Consider the following 20849-nt stretch of genomic DNA (forward strand, 5'->3'; position numbering starts at 1 on the left):
AATACACACGACTGTTCTTTTAGTGATGGCACTTAGTTGTCTTAATTAAAACAAAATAGTGACTGTTAAACGTGGGCCAGGCAGAGGAGCTGCCTTATTGCTTTGTGTGGAAGAGGAATTTCAGGAGGAGGTGAGGGTTGTGGAAGCCACCAGCCCCCCTTGGCAGCAGCCAGGGTGCTTGGTGGTGCCACTTTTGCCACTTCCTTAAAAGAGAGGAAGGAGCTGGAGGTTTGTGCGTTCTGTGGTGTCACTTCAATGACAAACCCTGTGGTTTACGTGGGAGGTGCAGCTCTGAAGGCTCTTGGACACCGAGGCAGAAATTGTGCTCTTGAATGAGGAGGCATCAAGATTGCTGCCCCAACATCCCAGGGAATTGGTTCATCATCCCTGAAGACATTAGGGTGGTCTTCATTCACAGTAGTGTTGTTTGTACTCTTAAGGCTCTCAAGATCAACTCTACCAAAGGTAGCTGTTCTACCCTCCTCACAAAAAACCCCAAACCAAATAAAACAAAACAAAAAAAAAGTCAACATGTGTGACTTGGATAGTAGAAAAATAACCTTTTACTGTTTATCAAGTTTTGAAACAGATTTTTTCCTTTGAATCAGGTATAGGAGGATACTGATTGGTTTTGGCTTTCGGATTTTGCCAGTGCTGCAATTTTTTTGTTTTCAGCATTTCACTTGTGGTTTGCCTGAGATGTACTGTACTTGCTATATCTGGCAAGCTGTGTTGTCTCTTTTAAAGGCACGCAAAACAAGTCCATGCCCGTTATAATCTCATTAAGTTCCTCTCTAGCTGTTTCCCCCTTTGGTTGTGGATATTGCCCATATTTGGTTCTACCTATGGTGCAATCAGTTTGTATCTGATTGTGTGGTATGATACGCTGTCTTGCCTGAGCAAACCCTGATAATTTATGATTAGATGTGGCCTAGATTAGCATCTTATGATTTTAATGTTTAAAAGTACATTATAAAAGGTCTTTTATGTAATGTAGTAGCAGCAGGAGGCACAAGGACTTGCCTACAGCAAAGCTGCTCAATTAAAACCAAGGGGATGGCATAAATTGTATAGTTTTTCCTTTAGAATACCTAATATTATGCCTCAAAATACAAAAATGGCGGTGCATTACTAGGAAACTCTTTAATTTGGTGTAATAACTAGCTGCTTTCACAATCTCATAATCACAGTTCTTGTGAAAACACATGCTCTTACACTCTGCATGGTGTATTTGTATTAGGCTTTGAAAATTGAACATCTGAGGCTTTATTTCTCTCCTAAACACTGTAGGGGCTCATTTGGGAGTACTTGTGGTTTCATTAAGTTCTTTGGTCTTCAAACCATAGTTTCTGCTGTCTGTCACATTGGCAAACTATTAATAAGCAATTGTCATTAGTGTTTTGTTTTCTTATGAGTATTTGTTGTTCTACTTTTGTGCGTGTATGTGAACAAAATAAGGTGGATAAGAATATCTACTTAGTTTCTACAAGAAGAGAGGGGTAATTTAAATACTTGGTGATGTTGCCTAAAATATTTTCAAATAAGCATGTTTGAAAAGGCATACAGGCAAACTGTCCAGGTGTTTCTCAGAATTTCTTAGTCAATTACTTAATCACAACATTGTGCTCATCTTTCCGACTGAGCTGCCTGTTCAGACCTTGCTGAGAATGCAAAAGTGCTGCTTTACATTCACCATCACTGTATCAACAGTGAGGTGAAAGGGTTGGGGAACAATCTTTGCCTAATAAGTGGCATCTCAGAAATGCTATGTATTGTCTTCAACAAGATCACATTACTTCCAGTTTCTGAGCAATACTTGAACTGTAAAGCTGAAGTTTTTCAGCAAGGCATGGCAAGCATATAATTTTTTGATGATGATTCCAGTGTATTTCAAATCCACTGTAAGACATAATTATCAGCTGTCATCAGGAGGAATGTTGAAAAATTGGTTCAGCATTAAATAATATAGCTTGTGATATCTACCTTAGAATTAAGAATCTAATGTTCTTATACCCCAGCATTTTATGGCTGTCCTTTGTGCTTTTGTATTTAATAACAAAAGAAGGAGTTTGTTGGTTTGTTTTACTACTGCATTCTGATTTGTAAGGGAGCATTCAAAAATTCATTTGCTCGTTAACAGTGCATTTCTTCTCTCAATAGCCAACTACCCCACCAAGCCAAGGGAGGCCTGATTCACCTGTTTATGCTAACTTACAAGAACTGAAAATATCTCAGTCTGCACTTCCACCTCTACCTACAAGTGCTCCAATCCAAATAAATGGGGAATGGGAAACCCATAAAGATACGACAGGACGCTGTTATTACTACAACAGAGGATCACAGGAGCGAACCTGGAAGCCTCCGCGGTGGGCCCGAGATGCAAGCATTAATAAAGGGGATTCCCAGAGCCATGCAGATCATGAGGTAGTTCCTTCTGAGATCAAAAGCAATGAGATTGTAATGCATTTGAATGGTCTTTTGCTGTGGGATTTGGTATCTCTTGGTTTTGAGGCGTCAAGGAGTGTCTTCCTTTGTCTTTTTGGTTATGTGTCTTGCTATGAAGTGGTCAACAGTTTCACTCTTGGGTTGCTTTTGTGTATAGGAATGTGTGTGTAACTGTGTGGAAGAGTAGCAACTTGTAAAAAAAAGCCTGTAAAAACAGCCCCATAACAGATACTGCTACTTTTGACTAGATTCCATTCAGACCATGAACATATTCTTTAGGTATATCAATGATATCAATGGAGTTTTTTCATTATGTAAAAGTTCTGTTTTTGCAGAGCCTTTTGGTAAAGCTTTGCTGCTGACCTTGCTTGAGATAGTTGAAGCTTACTGTGAAGTTATTTATGTTAAAAAATGATTTGGACTAATATTTGAGGTGCCAATTTATTCTGTGCAGCCAGTTGCTAGGGAAAGTCTGATCGTGAAGTGTATCTGAACTGCAGTGGTTCAGATAAAGCAAAGGAATAGTTGTTAGATGGATATTACCATTTAGATATGCATAAAATAGTGTTCTTGTGTCCAAACAGTACTGAGGTTAACCAGCTTCCTGATGGAAAGAGAAAGCAAATATTTATCAAAAAATCTTCTGCATATTTCACTTCTATATTCCCTTTTCAAATATATATACACCTTTTTTTTTGGTGGATTTTCTCCTGTGACAACTATATATAGTGTCTCTATATATCCTATATATATATATATATCTAAGATATAAAACCAGAGTTTAGTTTTAAAATTGAATTGTGGACTACTCAAATTTTTGATTGCTGGAAGCCTGTCACAGAAGTCTACCTCTGGAAAGGTAGTAAGAGGAACAGGTGAGAAAGGGAAATGGAAACCTTTCATTTCCTTTGGCAATGGCCTTCACAGCAGCTGTGACATCCACGAGCATTTAAATAGTCAAATTTTCTTGCCTCAGGTGAATGGCAGCAACAGGCAAACAGAAGTAATGTTTATGCCTGTCCCTTTGGTATCTCTGGTGATGGTCTCTTAATTTATCACTGACTGTCCTTTTGCTGGATAAGACTGGTTTTAGTCTGGGTGAGCTGATTGCTTTTTTGAGTAGTGATTCTCCTTGTCCTGGTAATGGTTTTCTCATTGTTGTAGTTCCATCTCCTGGTAATTGTTTTCTCATTATTGTAGTTCTTCCTTCTTTTCATGGAAGAATTGCAAGAGTTCTTTCTTCCTCCCCATCTGCAAGCAATCCCTCTGACTCTTGCTCATACATTTGTACCATCTCTTCACCACATGGTTGCATCTTTGGAATGCTTGATTTTTAATTTACTTTCTAAAAATTGCCCATAACTTCTTTCATCTCAGTTCTTCTGTTTATTTGTGGTGCTTCAGGTATCACAAGTTGGCCATCAGGCAGTTATGTCTATCAAGTTTTCAGTCTTTGTGAGACCACTGGAGATACATGTTTTGATTTTTAAATAGACACGAAGTCTGTATTTCCAGCAGCATAAGCTCCTTAGGTAATTTTTGTCTTGGTTGGGTTATCAAAACATGGGTCTAGGGAGAGATACACATTGCATGGTCATGTCAGTCCACTTCCCAGCAGTCATGTTTTGTTTTTGAAGCTGCCTTTCCCCCCACCCCTCTTTCCTTTTGTTTCTTTTCTGTTCTGCATTTGGGAACATGCTTCACACTACACTGTTCATGTTCCTTTTTGGAACCTCTGGGTATTTAATCCAATATAAAGTAAAGATTGAGATCCAAGCCTGAGCTACAGGAAAATGTAGGACATCTCAAATTTTGTCTGATAGGGAAAGTTAGAGCTAATATATCTTAATAATTGTAAGTTGGCTTTTGTGCTAGCCTGAGTTATACTCTTTTAATAATAAAAGAGTACATGCAGAAGGATTAAAAGCTAGTTTCTACTAATTTGTCCTCAGAGGAGCTTGTGTTGTATTAGATAGCAAAATGGAAGGTGATGTAAAAACGAGAGTGGAGAGATCAGCTATTATAATATATGAGTAATATATGAAACGTGACATAGTTTAGAGTTGGTCTTTGAACTCTGTGATTAGGAAATCAAATTTTATTGGATAATTAACAAGGGGCAGAATTGTATCTTATTTGCTAAAGTAGCTGGTCACAGACATGGCACAAAGAAAACAGTAGTAGGTCATGACAGTTAAATGGATGTTATATGTTACATGGATGGGATATGGGGGAGCAGTGAAGTCCTGTGGATAGGGGCTGTAAGAAGGTGTAAGGGTGTAAGAAGGGTGTAAGAAGATTTTGGAATTACAGATAAAATGTATTAGTGATTTGTTGATGTATCTGAGGAAGAAGTGTTTAACAGTAACTAGGAGGAATTTGTCAAGTGAAGTGATTTAATTAAGTTGAACTGTAAAAGGAATGAGATGTCACAATATCAGAGAAGACAAACCCTTAATACCTGGATAGGAGATCATAATGTGAAGGAGACATCCACAAATTACCCAACAGCTGTAGAAAAGCAATGGGTTTTAATTGAATTTCAAAATGAGATTTAAATCGTGTCCAGAATGTGATTTCATTCCATGGTTTTTGTTTTAATATTAACAAATGGTAATAAAGGGATGGTAGCTTCCTTAATTAGTATTCTTCCTGATTATTTTCACTTGCACAAGTAGTAGCAATGTTAAAAGCTAGAGAGTTCTTATAAGGCACCTGTCTGCTTAAGATGGGTTTATTTAAGTGTGGGATAGTGTAACTGGGGATGAGACTTGAGATAAAGCACGAACAATATGAAAAAAACATACAGGCAGTTAAGGCTGAAAAAGTGTTGAAAGTGAAATTGAAAGCTGAGGAACGAGGTTTAGTCAGTGTTCTCTAAACCCTGTTGATGCAGCTTTAGCAGCTGTTCCTGACAGCTGAGGGACAGGGAGTGCCTTGGCTTGGTAAAATTTGTAATAACTCAGGAATTCTGTTGAAGTTTAGGTCTGCAAATGTACAGGATATGAGTTAAACCATGCAGCACCTAAACTATTATTACATGGATGCCATGCAGATAGACACATTAACATTCCTCCTATAAAACAGAGGCTCTTCTAGGAGAATTTTCATTTTTAAGTCCTCTGTTTAGTTTTACCTATGTAGGGTGTTTCTGCAGTATCAGGAGTTGCTTGGAAGAGGCAAATAGCAATGTATTATATTATTAGGTCATAATCTCTATAGATAGTAATAATAAAAATGTCCAAAGTCTTCTACATTGATTTACCATATGTCAATGCAATTAATATTTAACTATTAAAACCATGTAAACTTAAATGCATGTATACAATATAGTTATCCTGTGAAACAGTAGTTCAAATGAGGCCAACAGCACCCTTGGCAACTCTTCAGTCTTAATTCTGCAAGTGTAAAAATGGGACTGAAGAACTCCCCCCACCTTGCTCCCTCTGCTCTCCTCCCCTCTCCACAGTGGTTAGGAATTGGCAGGTGAGAATTTCACATTGCCCCATGTGCAAGAGAGGTAGCATTGGTTAATCCATGGTTTACATGCTCACATTCTGTAAGCTGTAGAGGACATGTGCATTTTTTCATGTTCCTTAATTAATGGTCTAAAAATTTCCTGTGGGTTTTCCTGTGCTTGGTAAACTGGGTCATGTCAGTTAAAGGAGTGTGTGTCACACAGGTGCTAAGGTACTCAGAAAAGCAACACCAAAAACCTACACAGAAATCATTTGGATATGTCACTAAACATATAGTCTTTAAACCCTCTGAATTTTAAAAACTGGGGAGTTTCTGATAATTTAATATTTTTGTAAGACTCGATTTTTTTTGGGAGAGGTTTTTTCCTATTTAAATTTGAAATTGTGTCTCTCTCCTACCTTAGAGTTTTTCTCAAAACCCTTATGCCAGTGTTATTGAACCATAGTATTTTATTCCTGTAGTTTCTGAGTAGCAGGGTGTCTTTAATGTTTTGCCTCCTGCTAGCTGAGGATCCAAGACATTGTGAAAGGAAATCTGCATAGAATTCCTCAGGAGACCACAGCACAGAGATGTTGTAGAAGATGAAAGGAGGGAGATTTTTTTTTTTTTTGATGCATGAAGTGGGTGCTTAGAATAAGACTACAATGTGTTAGCAAGGGGATGAACAAGGTTTATAGGGGTACAGAAATAGTTGCATGTGTGTGTAAAATCTTTTCTCTGCATTACTCATCAAACTTGTTCCTAGGATAATAATTGACTTCTACCTTCAGGAAACAATTTTTAGCCTCAGCTAGCTGTGCCTTGTGGAAGGCTTTGCTTTTGCAATGCTCTTTGTCATGTGCATCAGAGTTGGAAGGAGGAGAGTGGAAATTCATAATAGTTTAAGATGCAGTGGACAAATACTGTAAAATGCTGCCATCTAAGAAGGTGAAACTGAAGTTTCAAGTTGCCCTTAATCGTTCCTGTGTTTCCAGATGTATTTGAAAAAAAGGAGAAGGATTTAGGTATGGAATTAGGGATGATGGTAGATGGTGGTAGAAAACTGAGGTAGCAGGGCTCCCAGGTTGTTTTTTTTTAAGGCAATGCAGATTACTAAAGCTAACTCTCTTCATCAGCAATGTAAATTTGTAGGAATAAAATTCGGATAGACAAAACCCCTGGAGTTTAAATTTGAGTAGTGAAATCTGATATTGTGGAAATTAAAAAAAATTATCAGTAAAAGCTAGTTCTGAAAATACTTTGAATTGTCTGCACTGTAAAAATGCATCTCATTCTCTCATATAAAAATGTGAACTCCCTGTTTTCATTACTATTCTCTTTCTAGTCAAATAATCTTTGATCTTTCAGATTTTAAAGCGCTTTCATTCTCAAAACTGCCTTGTATGTTTCTGACTACTTGTAGCATCTTTCATCAGAAGAAAACGACCACAGTTCTTGTTACAGCCAGTCAGATAGTCAGTATGGTTCTCCTCCAAAGGGTTGGTCAGAAGAGTTGGATGAACATGGTCAAACCTTATATACCAATGACTATACTAATGAAAAGGTACTTTTTCCTTCTTCTCATCATGTGTTCTAAATCTTTCCCACTAATTCACTTCTAGAAATGAAACCTACATTTCCAAAAGTGGAGAGCATACCTCACCAGTAGCTCCTTTTGTTTTTTTTTAAATGTGCATGAAGCTTTAGCAAGTGAACTTTTTTGCTTATGTATGTTTTTGTTATTTAGAAGAAGTTTTATTTCCAATTGTGTGTCAGATTATATTGAATGAACATACCATGTATTATATTTTAGTTCCTGCTCTCCCCCTTTCTTTTGGTTATACTTCAGGATTGAACTTCATACCAAAAAGTTTTTCTTACTGTCTTTTTTTACTGTCAAGAGCTGCTCTTGTCTACATAGATGTTTTTAAACTGAATGTAATGTTGCTTTACCGCTTTCATAATTTCCTTCATTAGAGATTTTTTACTACTGCTTTCAGATGTAGACAAACTTCTTAATTAAACTGCAGCCATATCAGCAGATTTATGCCCTGTTTTTGCTATCTAATTGTTACTGACAACTTACTGGGCATGCCATAAAAATTTCTCCCACTTAAGATAAAATATATATATTTGTAAAGCAGTGCATTTTCCAGTTGTTCACTGAAGTTGCATTTTTAGTTTTTTAAACTTCTGAAGTTCACTGAAACAGTACTTTGTTGTATTATAGCACCGCCTGTTCTTGAGCTGAATTAGGCAAGTCTTATTTGCTATAATTTTCAAAATAGTTGTATTTTTTTGTCCATTTTAGAATTTTATTCTCTTTAATCAGTTTCTGACAAACATCTGTAAAGCACAGTCCTATGTATTAGCAAATATGCAGCCTTCTTTTTTAATTCCATTGGGATTGATAAAAAACAGCCTTTCCTACCACAGTTATAGAAAGGCAATCTTGTGAAACCTGCTTGAGCCAAGAGCCTTGCTGTGAGTGTTTCTGTGTTTTTCTGCAATCACCTTGTTGAGTTTTGCTCATTACAATTCTTTTCTTTCTGCATGACCAGTGCCAGTTGTCGTGGGTTTACTTCTTTGATTGTGGAGGTGCTTGTACAGGTTACAGAAATTATATTGTCTTCTTCATGATTTTTCTAGGGACTGCATCTCATGTTTCCACTGATGTTTTAAAAAAGTTGTTCAATGAGTGCATAAATCTCTCATAGTATCAGCAGTTGCCTGTTGAGCTGCTTTTTAAAATTTTATATATAAGATCCTGATGCAGATCTGATGGAAAAATTGTCTCCCTAAAATGACAACATAATGTTGATAAGAATAAGATATGGCATCTTAAAAAAAATCTATTTATCACAATCTCTTGTGTGATATTGCTGGACTTCTTTCTGAGGAGTTACAGAAGAAAAAAATCAGGATGCTGAAAATTGTTGCTCTTACTGCAATCTAACCTCAGTTAGTTAATGGAGGGTTGTGCATTAGACATGGCTGAAGTGGATGGCACTTAATTAAAAATTAACTTTAAATCTCAGGTCTCAGAGATTTTCTGTTGTGACTGTCACTCTGATTACATTTTCTATCATCACATTTCTCTCTGCAGTGGATAAAACACGCAGATGAACAAGGTAGACCATACTACTACAGTGCTGATGGTTCCAGATCAGAGTGGGAGTTACCTAAGGTGAGTGACCTAAAAAAGAAACTTCAACAACTTGGGGCTTTCCTCTCTTCCTGAATATCTGTTCTGTCAGGCCTTTAATGTGAGGTATTAACCACCAGAGGACTCAGATATTGCTCTTTGTTATTTATTGCATTTTTGTGGAATTTCTGATTGTGAAGAGGAAAAAAATGTACTCAAGGACATGAAAAATGGATGTATATAGCTTATTTAGATGTCAAAGGAGATCTAATGTCTTTGCTGAATTGAACAAAGGTTTTATGCAGGGCTGCAGAATGGCATCTGTGATTTTGGTGTGATAAAGAAAACCTGTATAGGAAAAAGGAGAAATCTTGATGAGAAACTGTTGTCGATTTTTGTAACCCTCCATAGTGGTTATACAAACAAGTGTATAAAAAAAAAGTTTCAGCAGTTTTGTGACATTTTTGAGGATGGCACAGTTTCTCCAGAGTTGTGTTCTGTATTTATTAATATTGTAGTGAAAATAGAAATTTGTAGAGAAGTGACAAGTCTGGGGACACTTGGTAGTCTGAGGATGTTTCTAATACTATTTAATTCTCATATTCACTTCAAAAAACTGGGCATTTGTCATATGGATGTTGTTATGTATGTCTTCCCTGCCATTTGTTCAAACTACATAAAAAGCTGTGGCTATTTAAAAAACTGTTTCACACAAAACTGTGTGCATAAACATATGAAAAAGCATGTTTCTCCATTATTGTTTTATCAGTACAAAAATCAGTGTCTTGAGTCACTTGCACTTAGAAAGGAGCAATCTTAATAGGTAGTGCTTTCATAATACTTGTGAGAAAATATTTACATGAAAATTAGAAATTCAGTAGAATCATCTGAAGCACTGAAGAGTTGAGTTAGCTTTGAGAATTCTCCTATATGTTAGTCTGATGTGTTAGGTAACTTAAATTTTGTAACATGTCTCGATGTAACCATATCATCTGTACCTATTGGTTTTTAAAGCTATTTAGCATTTGATTAGTTACTGGATTTATTAGAAGTCTTAAAATCTGATAGACCAGGTTTTACCAGAAGCAATTATTACTTCTGTATGTATAATTGAAATACTTTTTGGGAATAATGTCATGCATTCATTCACTTCATTCTATGACTTATGCTGTGCAGAAAGTTTTGACTTGGAAGAAATTGTGTTTCACAAAAATAGATTGAGTTAGGATTTGAATTAAATAGCAAATTGCCTTTAATCCAGTTAGAATAAGTCACAAAGGTAATCCTGAGCCATTACCTGAGGTACATTAGGAGGCATAAGGGACTGGGTTCTAGTAGTTGTTTAATAGTATGTGTTATTTTAGTGATTCTAAACAAAGTCTGAGTTCTGTTGTATTAGTAGCCACTTCCAAAATGAAACATTGCCTTTGGTTTGTAATTTGAGATCTGACAGTGATCACATATTGATGCTAGAAATATTCGTTGAAAATTATTTCTTATTCATTTGGGTGGAATGTACTTTTTGATTCCTTCTTGAAACTAGTAAATCTTGACTGGCAGCAAATATAAGGTTAACAGAAGAAAATGAGCAATTGACTCTTAGATTCAGAATCTTGGCTTTTAGCTTTAAATTCTATGAAATAGTTTAAATATTTCAACAAAAGATTAGGCTAGTTTATGTAACTATGTATTTGAAGATGTTATGCTTGTGAGCAATTAAACAGGATTGAAAATTAGTCTCTCAAAGATCTTGCTGAAGCTGGTTGTAAAGTACTTAAAATGAATTAAAGAACACTCAGACCACAAAAGTGCTTTGAAGAAAAATAATCTATGTTGAAAGTTCTCTTGAGCAGTGAGAGAAAAACATAGAAGGATCTCAGCATTGTTACACTTGCTTAAATGAAAAGTAAGTTACTAGGAAAAACCCTACTCTTGCTCAGTTTTTTTGTTTTGTTTTGTTTCCCCTCAGTGTATTTAGCACAAATATTTCCTTCCAAGTCTTGTGAAAGAAAGTGATATAATAGCATGGTCATGTAATACTATAAACCAGAAAAAGAATAGAATCTTTTTGTTAGATGGTTCTTAATAATCTGGATTTCATTAGAACTAAGAATGGTTCAGAGATTTCTGGAAATAGCACACTAGCTGAGCTAATACTGTGACATTAAAAATCTTCAGAGTAATAGAATTAACTATAAATGTGCACATGCTTGGGAATAACATTCTGTTCTTGTATGTGTGTTAGAAATTGTGGGGGTATATGTTGGGAAGGGAGGACAGTTACAAAACAAATTACTTTAGACAGTCTCACAGAAAGCCCTCCAGTCATGTGGATTTAAATAACATCTAGGAATAGCTGGATGCCTCTGGCTAAAAATGATGTTTCAGATGCAGTGGCTTTGACAACTGCTGAAAAGTCTATTAAGGCTCATGATGAGTGTGACCCAGCTTTCTGCAGTGGAAGAGAAGAACATACTGAATTAATCTTTAAAATGGATAATAATATTTTAATCATAGTTTCTACTAGATCCTGCAGGGGACTGAGATTTCTCATCTGCAGTGTTCTGCTGTATTCAGTTTTTGGTTCTTGCCAATTATTTAAAAAAACCCCAACCAAAACAATCAAGCAACAAACAACCCCAGTGAACAAGCAATTTAAAGTTAGATAGTAAAAGATGTTTCTTTCCTGTTTAGTAAATTGTCTAAATTCAGTTGAAGAAGGGCTACAGCCCTATTGTCTAAATTCAGTTGAAGAATATTGTCTAAATTCAGTTGAAGAAGGGCTACAGCCCTATTCCAGAAACATGGTTTTCTAATAGGAGTTTTATGACCTAAGCAAATGAGAAATCTCTAGTAAGGGTGAGGGGAATTAAACTCATCTCAGGAGTAAGAACTCCCTAATTTCTGAAGTTTCAAGAAAAGCTAACCTATCAAAGTGACAAAAAAAAAAAAAAAAGTGGGAAATTGAATAACTATCAAAATGAATAGCTCAAAGGAGAGTTATAAGGGATAACCTAATAAAAACTAGAGATTAAAAATCTTTCAGATTTTCAAAATGCATTCCTAGGCCAACACCTGACATAAGAGCATGATGCTTGGCCTTCCTCGGGGCAAGCTCCCTGATCCAAGAGTAGCCTTTGGAAGAAAATGTGTCTACTGTAAGCCTCTGGAGTGAACTCAGTTTTAGTGTTAATATTTACAGACTGTGATATTGAAATTGCCTGTGTTCTTCTCACAGACTCCTGCAGCATAAGCTCTCCTTGCTGTATCCACAGAGGAAGGAGTAGCTGGAGGAGTTTCATTTTTGGCAATGTTAATGGAGCAGCAGTAGTCTGTGAATTCACTCTGTGCACTGCCAGCATGGGGGTGAGCTCAGGGGCCTCAGTTCTGGTACTTGGTGAATGGTTTTCCTGATGGACACCTGAAAACTGTCAGAGCATGATAGCTGAAAAAGTTACACTGAAACAGGGGGCAGGTAACATATCAGGAACATATCATGCAATTAAATGGTGAAGGAAAGTAAATATGAGAACATGTAAATAAAACTAGGTTGTCTTATAGTAAATTTGTCTTGTTCTGAGCTGTGCTGCTGGATTTGAGGTTTACCCTGTGTGCTGGCATTTGAGTCTACTGCAAGTCAGTGCACTAGGCAGTTCCATTAGCAGTAGTGACATTCTTGTGCTTAAATTTGGGATTGCCTGGTGAAAGATGGGACAGCCTCAGTTGGTGCAAGGATCCAGGTGGTTTTTAACAACACAAGTTGTTAAAAAAACAAACCTGATTTAAGTATGAGAAGGCAGTCAGGGTTTTTTCCCTTTCTCTTTAATATCTATATTTCTACTCACAAAACCTGGTTGGATCTTCCTCATTTGTCTTGGGCTTTAGTGGCTCCCACCTCCCCCAGCCTTTGCTTGGGCACACAGCAGGACCCGTGGCAATCAGGAAGGACTGGAGCTGCTCATCAAAGATGAGCAGTCTTGGTGACCCTGAGGATTGATTAAAAGGGGAAGCAATGGATGTCCAAGACAGCAAAGTGAACAAAGTGGGTTATCCAGAGTTGTCTTTCAGTCACTGGTACGTTTGAGCTCGAGCTGCTTGTGCCATGGTCTCATTCTGCCTGGGTTCTGTTCCTTCTCATTCTGCCTGGGTTCTGTTCCTTCTGTGTGGCTGAGGCTCCAACTGCTGCCACCCTGACTTCCTCTGGCAGAAAATCTTCATTCCCTAGAGAAAGGAAGGGAATGGAATCCCTTAAAAGGGCAAAAACAATCCTATTTATTTATGGAGGTTTAAGAAAAATGTGTTACTGATTTAGTTGATAAGAAAAGCAAAAGCTGTAACATAGGTGTTACATCTATCACAACAGCAAAAAAGCTTCTTCAAAGCCAAGGACAGTAGGAGCGCTAGAAAGTAGTTTTGTTCTGAGGCAGCTTTAATTTAAGGAAGGTTCTTCTATTTCAGACAGTCATTTGGGACAACTGCAAATAACATATATGAGGGGCTAAAGGGTACTAGGATGGCACAATGTTTTTAAATGCTGCTATTTTGAATTTGATTGCAGTAAGGTTGTCTAAAATGCTTCACTTCAGCTCTTTGCCAGCTTTCAGTACTGGTTGCTTCTCAGTCTTTTCTCCCTTAGCCCACCCAGTTCCTTTGTCTGGCTGAAGATGTTGCTAACACAAACCAAGAAGAATCTTTTTTCTGTTTCTTCAAACTGACAGATCTGTGCTATCTCTGTAAGAATGGGGACAACTGCTACAAATAACTTGGAGGTGTTACATTTGTTTCAGCCACAATTAGGCTAGGACAGAGCCTTGAGCCATGCCATGTATCAGCTTAAAATTAAATTGAAGTCACTCAGTCAGTTCAGAAGGTTAGAAAATTTTATACTGAGGCAAAGAAAGCCTTTAAGTAGCTGGAGAAGGTATTGAACAAATTCAGCAATGAAAAGAATACTCTGTGACCTAAATTTACACCGCTGGTATCCTTGAACTACAGCGAGAACTGTTTCAAAGAAATCCCTTGGTGTGTGCAGTCAGAGAATGAACGATTTGCTCATGTGCCCCCTGTGTGATAAGAGATGCTCCCAATGAAATGAAGAGCAACCTGGGATGATGTGCCAGAGGGATTATTGTATTGGGACAAATTTGAGTTTGGGGAGGATTTCCAAGGAGCAGTAGTGTGTAAATGTGGATTTTAAAAAGCTTTAGTGTTAGGAAGCAAACACTGCACCCTAAGAAGATGCTGGTAAAGCACATGGTGTAGAAGGGGCTGTCCCACCAGGCAATGTGTAGTCTTGAATGGGTCAGTTTTATTGCAGAGGACAGCCTTGCCTGATCTCTGTCTTCAGGATCACAGCAAGTCTTAGGCATAGAAAGCCTGCTTATGGTTATGTAAAACCAGGATTTTGAGGGAAGGCAAGCCCGACCTAGTTTCTGTTAAACAATGGTGAATACTGCAAATGCAGGAGGAGAGAGAGCAGCTCCTGTGCAGGTGGGAGTCCTGTAGAGATCAGGGAGCTGACCTGAAGCTGTTCTGCAAGGCTTTTTGAACTGAGCTGGGGTGGGGCAGAGCAAAGGGCAGCAGGGTGGTGTCACCCAAGCAGGGAAGCCTTCCTGCTCTGGCCACCTCTCCTTGGCCAGGGGACACTGCCTGGTCTAGAGGGTGGTGAGCTCTGCTGGGCAATGCAGAGTAGGAAGCGGTGCCTCTGTCTCCCTCTGATTCTCTTTGGACATCACAGACCAATTCATATATTTTAAAAGTGGAGACTTGTCCTGAGCCCAGAAACACAAAACTTTATTTCCACATCATCCTTCCTCCCAGTGTGTTTTACTATTTATAATGAATAAAACAAACAAAAAACCTCTTATACATCTGAGAAAAAAAGATTTATTTGAAGTTTCTATTGTGAGAAAATGGGGCAGAAATGTCAAATGTTCCCATTAAAGACTTGTCAGTTTACCAACACTGTTTGTATCACCAATGCAAATTATTTAAGCTGCTAAGATGCATAGAGCTCAGTGTTCCTGAGTTGTTAGCAGTGCTTTGTTGATGAGCTCCATATACTGTTGCTTTGCTTTTTTGTTAAATATGCTTAGTAAAACTTGAATTTCATGTTACAGTTCCTTTTCTCTTCAAGGTGAGATTGTTTGTTAGAGAAGTTCACTCCTGTGGCTTGTGATAGTATCAAAGGCACCGTTTAAGTACAATCACCTGTGCCCATATCCTAACTTTTGAAATGTACTTAAATTCAAGATAAATTACTTCAAAATACATATTTGTTCATTCAATTCCTTCAGTTACTCAAATGGAAAGTGCATGGAAGATTTCCATAAATAATGTATACCAGTGTCAGTAATGTGTAAATCTATTTCTGAAATAAACAGTTCTGTTTCATAGCAAGAAATGTGTTGGAACTGCCCACCTAAGTGGGTTAGAGCTGCTGCAGGGAGTCCTGTTTGTTTCATCCTTTGTGATTTAGACACAGTTTGCTGCAAGTTGTTTAGATTTTGGTTTTGCTGGCAGGCAGTTTTGCTGCACGTTGCTCAGCGTGCTGCTGTGGTTGGGGTAGCAGGAGCTCTGGCAGAGTGGATATTTCCTCAAGGAGAAAGCAAACCAGCACTAGGGTCCTTTCAGCAAGTATCACAGCTCAGCTTCTGATTTAACAAGGAGACAAACTGAGAGCTGGTTAAACCTCACCACTGTGGGGAAGCAGTTGTCATGTGAGTGCAAATGTGCTGAAGCCCGTACAAAGGCCGGCTCAGAAGTGACTTTCTGCAGTGACAGCTGATCTGTTTCTGTGTGTACATGAACTACTAAATTTTATTCTCAGTTCCGTAACATCCATTCACTTGGGAGTGTTTTACTTATCTTGTGCTTATTAAAATAATGTAACAAAACGCTAAAGTTATTTCACTTTTAAGCATCTGTTGGCTTATTGGAGCACTAACTCTGTTCATAGTAAAATACAAAGCTAACTCAAGCATTGTGAGTGCTACAGCAGTACTAATGCTGGTTCTTTATTTGTGCAATAAATATAACTGTATTATGCAATTTTGGTTAGATTTAGTGTTCATATTGTTTAGGTTAAACCTTGCCATGCTTTGTTGGTATGTGCAGGTATAGGTTATTTTGTCTTTGTACACCCGAGGCTCTGAGTTTATAGCAGAAATCAATATCAAAACTGTAGAACTCATTGTCCTTGCAGAGATTATTGCTTTAGCTAAAGGGAGACCTTCACTTTTCTTTGTTTTTTCCTACTTAGTGGATTCTAGTGCTTTACATCACTCCACAAATGCTGCCTTAAGTTTCTTTGTATGTGTGGATTTCAGTCTTTTGATACTGATTAAAAAAATGAGATTTTAGTAAATCGCTTAAAACCCCCATACATCGATGTTGTCTTTTCTTGGTTGTGTTTTCAGTGTAACACTTTGTCTGAAATATTTTTAGAATTTTTTATAATGTATTGTGATGATGTAAAATGGCAGCACTATTAATGAAAAATATGCTGCAGTTGTGAGATCTGGTTAAATGCTCTGTCCTTCTCAGGAACCTCACATTTTCTCAGCGAGTTTGCATGCTCTTGAGTTACTAGAAAACCTATGATAAATATGGTCTCTCCTTGGTTATTACAGCTCTGCTAGGTCTTAAAATTATTTCCTGCTAAATATTTATCTTCCATGTTTATGGAATGTGTACATTTGTATATGGTAAGTACATTCCAAACCAGCAAATTATTTTATAAGCAATTTGATGTGTTTATTCTGTAAAAGCAAGTCCTCACTCTCACGTCTCCTCATCCTAGGCATCCCAAGTCTTTGGGTCAGAATCATACCAGGCAGTCATAACAATCTAAATATTGTTAGGATCACAGATTTTCTTACACAAGAGCTGGTCAGGTGCTGTAGTTCTGTCAATGCAACATGAAGAGTGAATGTTTACATTTTGTATTTCCTGTAATTTCTTGGTGGTTCTCAATACCCTGTTGGGGGTTGCAAAATCAGCAACATCTGCTGCAGAAGAAATCAAACACCTCTCTGCCAACTGAGAGTATTATCCCAACATGCCAGTCTTAGCTGCTGTTTCAGAGAGGACTACAGGAGAAAGGAGAATTCTGAAGACTAAATGCAGAATAAAACCAAGGCTGTTCTCACACACTTGGGTGGTGACATCAGAAGTCTGAAAGTTTGCACTGCTTAGGCATATGAGTGGTATGTCCAGGTCTTGTTTGCATGATTTAGATTCTATTTAAAAATTTATTTTTCTTTTTTTTAGTATAATGCTTCACCACAGCAGCAGAGAGATATAATAAAGAGTAGGAGTCTGGACAGGAGGCTACAGGAACCAATAGTTTTAACAAAATGGAGGCACAGCACAATTGTGCTGGACACCAATGACAAGGTAGGAGCAAGTTATCAGCATGCTGAAATGCCACTTGTTTCTGATGTGTGATGTATTTAATGTGCCAGAAGTTACTATGCATGAATTTCTGAAATTTCATTTTTCTTTTGGTCTCTTGTATCATTGTGTATAACATGCAGCAAAAACAAGGGCTGTTCAATAACTTCACTACTGTTACTTTGTGAATAGTAGCTCTTTTATTGTCCTTGAAGTATTTTAACTAGCGTTAGTTCAGGGGAAAAGCTGTGCATGGTTACAGCAGGGTTGTAATTTTGTTTTTGAAGGGCAGAGGACAGTACTGAAAGTGCTGAAACACTTGGCTTTGATCCCCCACAGCTGAGCTGGTGTTTAGCCTGAAAAATGCTGTGGGTCAGTAACAACAAAAGCTGTTTTCTGCCCATTCCCAGGGCATGTTCTTTTTGGGCTGTACAGGAAGAGGTGCTGTTTAGGCCAGCAAGGAGTCTGGGCCTTTCCCTTGCTCTCCCTCTGCTTTGACTTTTTCCATTTCTGCTTGTGCTGGGCCATTCTGCCCGTGGGTCAGGAGAGCTGATGTGAGCTGAGCAGGAGGAAACGGGTGATGTACAGTGGTAGCATGGTTTCTGTGTCTTCACTGCAGTCCATCCCAAGATACCTGGAAAATAAAATAACTTGGTAGTGCTGAAATCTTAGCACAAACTTCTCAGAATGAAATACTAAGAAATGGCATTGTAAGCTCCCTTTTCCTAAAATTCAGAGAAAAAAAAATAAACCACTGCAGATTTGAAAATGTAAGGAAAGGCCTATGAGTGGCCTTGTGTAATCACAGATGTCAAAACCAAACTTGAATGGACAAAACACAATAGTTGTAATGACAATGGATCTGCTGCCCAGAACCTTATTTGCTTGACCTGTTGTATCCATTTTAATGGACTTGCTTTCCATGAGTTGACTTAGCTCTTCAGAGCAGGATTTATTGGATTTGATCTTGAGCTTTTGAGTTGTCACTTTGGGATATATCATGTGTGGTGCTGAGGAGGCAGTGGGCCGTGCTTGGCTGGGACTTTGCACCTCTGGGCATTAATTCAGCTCCAGCAGTTCTGAGATGCTGCTGCTGCTCCTTTCCCCTCCCTCCTCCTCCTCCTCCGCCTCCTGCATCCTTCTGTACTCAGAGTCTTGTGGCACTCCATGAGACACAGCCTAGATGGAGCTCTGATAAATCAAAGCTGAGTGGACACTTCTAACCTCATGTGCAGTTTATGCTTCACAGGAATGAACGATTTTGTTGGAGATAGCTTGAACTTCTGGCTTCGCTTTCAAAGAAAGACTTAACTTTTTAATTTTTGGTATAATATATATTGCTGTTTCCATTTTGGAAAAAACTTTATGTAGTGCTGCACTGAATGAAGAAGCTTTTGTAAAACATTAAATAAGTGGAGCTGTTTACATTTCTTCAAGGCTCAGAGTTCACATACTGAGAACTTAAACCTAGTGAAGCAAACATGAAAATGCACAAATTTTATGGGTAATAACCAAAAGAAACTCTATTTGAGCTGCATTTGTGAAGTCTTAAGTCAGCAGCCTAAAGCTCCTTTAACAGTCTCCAAACATGTAGGCAGCATGTGTTTTTTATTGGTGAGAAGAAAATAGTTTATATAGAGCACAACATTTGAGAAAATTTAAAACATGTAGTGGAGCAATAAACTAATGTTTTATGGAAAGACAAATAATTTTTAGTTCATTAATGCAGCTGTTTTATTAGCACTAGCAGGCACACTGTTAATATATTCTGCTTTAAATTAGTATGTGGAAAGGGAATGTTTCATTACCACAAATACTGGATTTCTTGTTCCTGAGTTGCTGTTGCTGTATGAAAGCTGCCTCAAATTCGGCATGAAATAGAAAGGAAAGCAGCTGGTATTTGTCTGGGTGGCCACATGAACCCCAAACTTTCTTTTCAGCTGTCTCCTAGGGAAGCTGTTTTCTGTCTATTTTCCTTATTTGTTTTTTTCCTGGAAAAACAATGGAACTCAACTGCATGAAAATAGGGCAGCCAAAAGAATACCTGCAATGTGTCAGGATGAAAGTATGGGTTGCCAGGGCTCATGAGAATTTGATGATACCAAACATACTGGTTAACAGTTTATTGGCTGTGGCACATATCTGGATATAGCCATCAGCTAAAAAATTTGATAAGCATAGGAAAAAATACCTTCCTGGGAGGGACAATTGATTTTCTTAATTTGAAATTTTTTTTTCTTTGCAGACATCTGAAAATATGGAACATTTAGGCTGTTCTACTTAGGAGTGCTAAAGTTCTCTGTTATTATGCTACTAAAAGAACTAGTGGGTCACTTCTAGGTAGATTTGCAAGTGAATTTTAAAGCACAAATGTGCAGAGTGCTATGTAATGCTGCAAAAGCAAACTGGGTTTAGGAGAGCTATCAAGGGATTTAAAAAGAAAGAGGGGGAGAAATGTGTTAACAGTAACAGAGAACAAGTGATGTTTTTCTTCCATTTGAAATTCTTTACCAGATTTTCAAGCAATGTGTTTGTGCAAGGCAATCATTACTTCAGAGGAAATGCACATGCCTTTTTTTTTCCCCCCCTCAGATGGGCAATTTTTCTACTTTTCAGAGATTAAGTATTTTATTTTCATCTGTTGTTAACAGTTCAAAACAAAATACCAAATTTCTAGAGATTTTCAGTGTTTGACTATAAGGAGATTAATGATCATGAGCCACAAAAATTAATAAAGTTGGTATGTGTTTTTCTATATATATATTTTTTTTCTGCTAATCTTGTATTTACTGACCACACAGAAACATATTGTATTCTTTAAAATCATTTTATTTGTATATGGTATCATGTAATCAGCCATTATTTTAAATATACATTAAAATGTAATAGCAATGTCATGCAAAAAATCTATCCCTTTATAAGGATGAAGCCTTTGCTTGATGCTGATGCAGCATTTATTATCTTTTTTTTGAAATGGTTATGTACTAATTAGCCCAGTTTGAGTGTTGTCTGTAAACCTTGTAAGAGCACTGTTTAGTAAGTGAGTTTAGAATGTAACTGTCTGAGAATATTATGAATGCCTAAAAGAGGTACTTTTCTAATGTATGAGTGTGTTAAAAGAAAGAGAGAGAGAGAGAGAGAAAGCATCTTTAGGTTAAAAAAAATAATTGTATAAAAGATGATAACAGTATCTGTTGACATTGACTATTTGAATTTTATAGGAATCATCAACTGCTTCTAAGGCCAGTTTTCCTGAAAATGAATCATCTCCTTCTTCACCAAAGCATCAAGCCACAGTCAGTATGCAAAATGTTTAAATAAATAAGTAGATGTTGTAGAAACTGAGCTATTCATGATTAGAGAATTGAGGGCAAGCCTTCTTGTTCTTGGGAAAAACAATGGGATA

General features: G+C 37.5%; 1 protein-coding gene across 10 annotated transcripts in view; it reads left to right on the forward strand.

Annotated features, from left to right (window-relative positions):
* ARHGAP12 (Rho GTPase activating protein 12) overlaps positions 1-20849 on the forward strand; it is a 75149-nt gene that overhangs the window by 30012 nt on the left and 24288 nt on the right. For 6 of the 10 annotated variants that reach the window (XR_010026706.1, XM_063148794.1, XM_063148742.1 and 3 more), the window contains exons 3-7: positions 2161-2424; positions 7328-7468; positions 9011-9091; positions 17321-17446; positions 20665-20739. Coding sequence is in view for 9 of the 10 variants with exons in the window: in XM_063148794.1 (XP_063004864.1) it covers positions 2161-2424; positions 7328-7468; positions 9011-9091; positions 17321-17446; positions 20665-20739 (687 nt within the window). In the remaining variant the exon portion in view is untranslated. The remainder of the gene's footprint in view (positions 1-2160; positions 2425-7327; positions 7469-9010; positions 9092-17320; positions 17447-20664; positions 20740-20849) is intronic. The other 4 variants (XM_063148783.1, XM_063148804.1, XM_063148813.1 and 1 more) reach the window with 2 other exon arrangements.

This window comes from Melospiza melodia, chromosome 1 (genome assembly GCF_035770615.1).
Source record: "Melospiza melodia melodia isolate bMelMel2 chromosome 1, bMelMel2.pri, whole genome shotgun sequence".
Taxonomy (NCBI): Eukaryota; Metazoa; Chordata; class Aves; order Passeriformes; family Passerellidae; genus Melospiza; species Melospiza melodia.